This window comes from Ipomoea nil, unplaced genomic scaffold, assembly GCF_001879475.1.
Source record: "Ipomoea nil cultivar Tokyo-kokei standard unplaced genomic scaffold, Asagao_1.1 scaffold3069, whole genome shotgun sequence".
NCBI lineage: Eukaryota > Viridiplantae > Streptophyta > Magnoliopsida > Solanales > Convolvulaceae > Ipomoea > Ipomoea nil.
In genome coordinates, this window is record NW_017619497.1 from 7994099 (window position 1) to 8001580 (window position 7482).

Genomic DNA, 7482 nt, shown 5'->3' on the forward strand with positions numbered 1-7482 from the left:
AATAAGTCAAAGATTTTGTGATCGAGCGACATAACTGTGACTCTCTAAATAAGAAGGTTCAGTAGTTTGAGAAAATATGTATAGATAGATCCTACATAAATCCAAGGAGCTCCGCAACTTGCATGTGGAAAAAGGAGTGTCAAAACCTCATCACAAGAAGAACCAATGACTTGACTTGCATATGGATTGCCCACGTCTCTATAATTTCTGACATACTGTAATAACAAAGTTTCATATATAATTTCTTTCCGGTCCTGATCGAATTGTGTTTTATTACAGGTGGTTGAGTACGTACACTCTAATGAGTTGATACAAGAAACCTGGGAAGCCCTACTTTGTAGCCGAAGTTCTTGACGTCTTCTTGCACTTGTTGTCTGAACTCTCCAAACGTAAATGTTCTGTACACAGACGGCTGAGAACAGCTCTGAATTGTCGTGTCGTAGGATGGACACAAGAAAAAAGCAGCCGAGAATCTCTCCTTCGTTTCATGGGCAACAACCCGGTGTTCAACACTCTTGTAAACCCCATTACTCCATGCCTGCATCAAACAAAAACACTCCCATTAGGACCAACCCAACCAAATTAGGCAAACCGTGATAACCATAAGGTTACAAATTCGCCTCTCAACTGATCGCTACCAGTTATAGGTAACCTAAGCTGATTTACTCTAAAGTGATCGAAAAGTTCTAGTAGTGTGCTTATATATATATATACCTGAAATAGATCTCCAATGTTTATGACTAGTGCCTCGGGGTTGGGTTTGACGGAGATCCATTTGCCGTCTTTCACGAGTTGCAACCCTCCGATCTGATCTTGGTGTAATATGGTGAGGAAGTCGCTGTCGGTGTGCGGCATCAGTCCGAAGATGTTGTCATGAATCCGGCACGGCGGATACCTATTCATTCGAACATAGCAAGTGGTTGGCAAACATGTTTCCTCGAAATATGTGGATTTGTGCCCCAGTTTCTCTGCCAAGATTCTTGCCAACCTCTGTGCTAGATCAGACAACGATGTTGCAAACTCATCCATCGTCGAGCTGAAATGTTTAAACATACAATCAATTACCATTATCCTAATTAACAACATTATATATATATTAATCTATACCCATCATCTCAATATCTCTATATATATAATATTTTATAATGAAATATATATAATTCGTCACAGACTCAAAGTACATATTAAATAAATAGATTCAGTAAAAGTAACTTAAAATTAAAAGTAAAATCTTGTATCATACAGCTGGTGTGAATTTGACACGTATCAAAGATATCGTGTTTTTTCCAAAATGCCAATACTATCAGTCCATCATATCAACAAAAGTTGTTCATGAATCATGATCAATTTCAAATTAAAGGTACACACATCCTATCCTATATATCCTTTTTTTGTTCCTGCAAATTTGAAGACACATACTTCAATTCCCGGCCATGTTCCATGTACGTCGTACTCTGATCTTCAATTATCTTAAATTGACAAGAAAACATAATCTAGTAATGAAGCACGCCACAAAATTTCATAAGTTACTTCGCTTTCCAACTTTGAATCTTCCTAGTTGTCCAGGGGCCTAGCTAGCTATTAGGCCTAACGTGGTGATGCCCACCCTACTGCTTGTCCAATTAAGTCAAGGTTTCAGCAAGAGATTGCCTGGATGCCTTGCAATTTTCAATCCAAATTACTATTCTAATCAATGTTCCGGACAGGATAATGTTTTGATTCTTTTTATTTTAAGAAAAGGATAATGTTTTGATTCTAAGACACATCAATTGCACAACAAAATATAACACTACCGGAGACAATCCTAGCCAATTCAAATTGATCGGATAGTTAATTTAATTAGAAACTATAAAGTTTCAAGTTTAACTTTTTGTGTGAGTTGTTTATTGACATTCTTGATTTGAACTCATTAGTTATAGAAAATGTAGATTCGTTATTTGACACTGATAACTACGACATAAATACGATAATATATGATATTATTTTTTAAAATACTTTTTCTATTCATCTCGTGCTTTACTGTTATTACATTTTTTATTGAGATATCTGTAAACCTACACCAATAGCTGTTGTTACTATCCAACCATATATATATATATATATATATATATATATATATATATATATATATGAATTCTATTAATGTACTCCTAAATTTTACTCCCTCAAAATTACTCTTTAATATGGCGGACACTGATAGGTCATTTTTTTATATAGTCCCCTGTAAGTGTGTCTATATAAAAAAAAAAAATTGAGTGTGAAAGTAAAAATTGAAAGTAAAAAGTACATGCAATATTTTTCAACATATTTATCGTTGGATAGTAACAATAGCTATTGGTGGGGTGTGGTTTGAGATATTATATTCTACATCCATCACTCAATCAACTTGTCTAAACTTACCATCGTGTATATATATTTTTTATTCTTTGATTATCCGTAGATAATAAATTAATCAATTAGAATTACTTGTATATTAAATATCAATGAAACTTTATTTAATTTACAAGTGACTTAGCAGTTAGCTTCATCATAATTTTTTCTTTAACATTTTAATTAATAATTCAATTAAGTGTTAGTATATATCTGATCTCCACAAATTATTGTATCAAAATAACAAAGATGAACCATATAACATTTGAATTTTATTAATATCAAAATTAACTAAATTAGTATGTTGTTACCCTTGAGTAATTTGCACTCATATTTGACTCATAGTGTATCATCACCTAAAACATATACTATACACACACAAAATTACCGGCATGTTCACGGCTGAGAATAATTAGGAACATAAACTGATTGGATATTCAAGAAAATTATATTGGTCTAACTTGTACTCCAACCCTATAAAATTATAGGGTAATTTGTATCCTGAGTCCCAAGGGTGCTAATGTTGTCGGAGTTCAAAGTTGCAATATACGGAGTATTAATTAGTTAACGTTGTACGTAGAATTTGGTAAGCAAACGATTATTGTAATGAAACTTAGTACGTACCTGAGGTTGTTTAGGCGGCAAACGGAGCCGCCGGAGATATCGCTTAACGGCACGTGAAAAGCTTCCGACCAAGAGAGTTGGCGGAGGCAGGTGGCGGAGGGAGCCCCCCAGCGGTAACTCCCGGTGGAGAAGTTGAGGTTCCGGTCCTCCATCTTCTCGTGGAAAGGCTTCCTGAAAAGCTTCACTTGTTCTGATCTCATCTTCTCCAGAATCTCGCGGGAAACCCCATGGTTAACCACCTGGAAAAACCCCCACTCTCGCGAAGCTCTAGCCATCTTTCTCTTGCACTCCTCCCTGCCGAATTCTCCTCGGTTCAGCTCGGAAAGGTCTATCAATGGCAGCTCCCGCTCCTCCACGACGTCGAAAACCTCGTACCCGGCTTTGTTCAGTAGTTGCGCGTCGCGGAAAAGGTTCTTGTATGTCGCCTCAAATGGCGGATCAACAGCTGACGATTCTCCCATGATTGCAGGCTACAATTCAAGTATATATGTAGATCACTACAGGCTATAGACTACTTGAGAATCATAAAGCTAAGGAAAGGTGGTGGAAATTAAACTAGCTGATCATTATTATCATTAGTGCAACACGACTAGTATATATAGCTAGATACCTAGCTAGGACTCTAGGTAATCTAGCGAAGAAACATGGTTAATAAATTTTTATTTTTATTTTCTATTTTCTTTTTTATCAGATGAAAATAAGGAATAACTATATAAGGGTGTACACCAGATAAATCACATTTCTACGTAATAGCTTGCAAAACATGATTAATTCAAAATTATAGGGTGTGGATAGGGTATTTGGCAAATAGCTATTAGTGGGTTTGATGACTAGCTGATAGTATTAGCTGGTCGTAGAAAAATGTTTGATAAATGAGTTGTTAACTAATAAATGATTATATGCAAAATGATTTTTAAGGATACAATTTGTTTTCTCAAAAAGCTTATCGAAAAAACTGTTTTGAACCGTTTTTTGAATTTTATCATTTTGGAACAATAAGCTGTTACAAAAAGCTAATTAACCAAACACTTATATTGGTTGTTTAACCAAGTCAAACAGTTAATTGTGGTCAAACAAGCTAAATTGACTGATAAGCTAACTATGTTACCAAAAATGGCCTATATATGTGTTGCCAATCATCATGAGGAGTAAAAAAATCACACTAGAAAGACTTTGTGCAACGATACAAGAGATGTAAACTGCACTAAGAAAACTCAATGCAACAACTTGATCGAGATAGTGTTGACGGGAATAAAACTCGTGACTTCAGATACAATAGTCATGTCCCACTTATTTGATCACCCATTTTGAGTGTGTAGGTGTTACTTTTTATTTTTAATAACGAAAGAAACTTGTAGTCACTACTTAAAGGTACGCAAAAATGTAAAACACACTCTTACGTAATAGCCTATGAATTATGCACAAGAGAAATAAACTGCATGTATTATGAAGACCATGTATAACATGTTCAATCAAGTGGATGTTAAGAAGAATTAAACTCGTAACTTTTTAAATTAGATAATCCTGTCCCACTAGGGAGGTAAGGCGTGGGGGTAAAGGAGGTGTTTATGAAGGTATAGTGGGAACTGATCGAATCAGAATTAAGTTATTCAAACATGCATATAATACTCCATCACCAATTGGACCATCTGCGGCCATTTCAATTCCATCCATCATCTATCACAACTGAATGGTACTTGTGTTTAATCCTTGACCTAGTCCACTACCAGGCAAAAACTTATCCCACAACATTAAATGAACATGTTTGTTATTATTATTTTTTGTTTTTAGAATTAACATGTTTTTTATATGTGATGAATGCAATTGAATGATAGGAGTCAATCTCATGTCATGAAAAGTGGATTGATTTACCTCAAAGTTCATTCTAATCCCAAGAATAATTACTTTATTTTATAAAAAAAAAAATTATGTGTGTTTTATCATCAATCACCCATAATATGTATCTCCAAGTACAATGGAGACAAGTATTGACTATCTGATATAGAAAGCACTTGTCTCCATGCATGTTATTATAATTGAATTGCGATTTTAATCCTTAATTAATTGTTCAGCATTAAGAGATCAAAATCATAACTTGTCGTTGTTAAAAATTATAGAACTATTTATATTTATTTTGAACAACTAAAACTAAAATTATATTGCTATTCTATTATAATTACAATTAGGACATAAAATTGAACTCTTTACCTATTTTATATATCATGCATCCTAATAATTGTGAACCTAAAATCTATAATCCTAATTGGGTACACGACCAAATTCTAGGGGATGCACATGTTTCTGGTACAAATTCTTACTTTTCCAGTTTTCTTGTCTGCTTCAATGGGGGCATTTTAGGAGGAGAGCGCTTCTTGTGAGTTGTGATCCCGTCAATAATACTTTGTTTTAACATTAAAAAAAAAAATCAAAATTTTTACAATAATTTTTTAAAAATATTTTAATTAATTTCTTTTTAAAAAGAGCAACTGCTGTAAGATATTTGGGATTTTTATTAAAGATTTCTCATCGATTCGAATATGATTTACCTAAAAAACATATATACTACGTATATTTTAAATTAAAAAAATTACATATTATTATTATTTTTTTTTGAGAAAAACATATTATATATATATATATATATATATATATATATATATATATATATATATATATATATATATATATATATATTCAATGTCCAGAAGTTGCAGTTTCTACCAACATCCACGAGTAAGTAGTACCATGCATGTGCACAGGCCAGTATAGTAGCAGATACAGATGGAACTACATAATTTGAAAAACCAGAAATATATATAATCATTAAAAATTTGTCATCTCTTACCTCTTGTAACAGATGATGTTCAGACTCCATGAGTTAGCTTCCTCGAGCAATCCTGTTGATGAGACAAGAAAAATGACATTCAATCACAATACATAATACACACTACCACCAAGAATGTTATTATCTAACAACATTAGCATGCGTGTACTTTCACACAAGACCCATCGAACCCGTGACTACCTAGGTATAAAAATAAATTATATATATTTCATCCACTTAGACACTTCTTCTAGGAATTGTATCACAACCATTATCTAAGAGTGTGAAAATTTTGTCTCTTATAACTTTAGGTTGCCCAAAAAACCACAAGAAGATAAACCAGTTTAGGTTTTTTTTTTTTTTTGGTCAAACCCTAATTGTAAGAGGTACCTTTAAGCCCGTATCATACTAGACTAATCCCCATTCGCATGGGGCCGATACGATTAAGAGGCAAAGTACTGGTGAGATTGGTTTTTCTATACGAGAGGGAGTTCGAACTCCCGACCTCTCTTAAGGGATGAAAGTACATGGCCACTTACGTCAACCAAGCTGGTTACCAGCCTAGGCTGCTTAAGATGGCCAATAGACAGTTTCCACGAAATATCAAATTTGTAACTAGTTAATAGTCTGACCAATTTGGTCGAAATTGCTCCATCTATATACACTGGCCTTATAACAATGAAGTGCATGCATGAGTAGTAATGAAGAATATATGCAACATGATTACATATACACTTACTAGCTAGTATGTATATAGAGAGAGAAGAAGAAGAAGAAGAAGATGGAAATGAAGAAGCTAAGCTAAGGCTTTTTCTGGTAAGTTTTGGGTGGTCCATGAAGATGGGAGGGAAGGTGTATATATAGGTAAGAGAGGAAGCAGGAGGTAAGCTAGTCATCCACACAAATGATTAATTGTGATCAATGGTGAGCAGGGCGGGGCAGCAAGGGGGGACTCCATGTTGTAATTAGGGCATGGCAGACGAGGTCGGAGAGTTTAATAGGACGGCGATATGTAACCAATGAAATTAGACAGACATTATCCATATAATATTGCAACAAAAAAAAAAAGTTTAATTATTAGTCCAGATCAGATCGAAATTAAAGTTCACTCTCCCATTACGCTCTTAATCGTCGTGTTTATTCAAAGCCAGCAATGATGCCGGCATATATTCAACCACATGCATCATCAAACGTTTGAGTGGAAATTATACACTTAGCTTATTTTCATTCACAAAAAAATTCTTCATCATTCGGCTCTCCTTCTTCCAAGTCTTGCATTTCCTCATCAGTCATATATATATTATATTAATTATATATCATATATGGTATGGACCATGGACAGGACCTGACGACATAAAAAATCTCCAATAAGGGCAAGTTTAATGGAGATATTTTGTTAAACTATTTATTGCTGCGAAAGATAGAGAGCATGAGGTGGTACTGTGGTAGAGGGGAGAGATACTTGGAATTCTTCGCAAGGTAGAACTCTAATTTTTGCAAAAGAAGAAGAAACGCGTGCACTCCCTTGCTTGTTATGTCCGCACATGCTTAGCTCACTGGTCACTAAACAGTATTTGAGATAAAAGACCAAAGTTCGAACTTTGGCAACGGCAATATTAAGATTATGTTTAAAGTGGACAGATTACTTGTGCACATCAATATTT

The 7482-nt window shown here is 34.3% G+C and overlaps 1 protein-coding gene across 2 annotated transcripts; it reads right to left on the minus strand.

Annotated features, from left to right (window-relative positions):
- Nucleotides 1–53: 53 nt before the first annotated feature.
- LOC109165298 (gibberellin 2-beta-dioxygenase 8) lies at nt 54–6638 on the minus strand. Of its 2 annotated transcripts, XM_019313987.1 has the most exons (6): nt 6558–6638; nt 5840–5891; nt 2995–3464; nt 715–1036; nt 264–538; nt 54–230 (listed from the first exon to the last, which is right to left on the minus strand). In XM_019313987.1, exons 2-5 carry the CDS (start codon nt 5867–5869, stop codon nt 299–301), a joined length of 1062 nt encoding a protein of 353 aa, XP_019169532.1. In that variant the 5' UTR covers nt 5870–5891; nt 6558–6638; the 3' UTR covers nt 54–230; nt 264–298. The 2 variants fall into 2 exon arrangements, with proteins under 2 accessions (XP_019169532.1, XP_019169533.1); XM_019313988.1 differs by lacking the exon at nt 54–230 and having other exon boundaries at nt 256–538.
- Nucleotides 6639–7482: the final 844 nt, after the last annotated feature.

Excerpts from the sequence above, each read along its gene's own strand:
- LOC109165298 (XM_019313987.1), bottom strand. The coding sequence starts at position 5,869 with ATGGAGTCTGAACATCATCTGTTACAAGAG. Across the intron at positions 3,465-5,839 it reads AACATCATCTGTTACAAGAG|CCTGCAATCATGGGAGAATC; the intron begins GTAAGAGATGAC and ends CTTGAATTGTAG. Across the intron at positions 1,037-2,994 it reads TGCCGCCTAAACAACCTCAG|CTCGACGATGGATGAGTTTG; the intron begins GTACGTACTAAG and ends TAAACATTTCAG.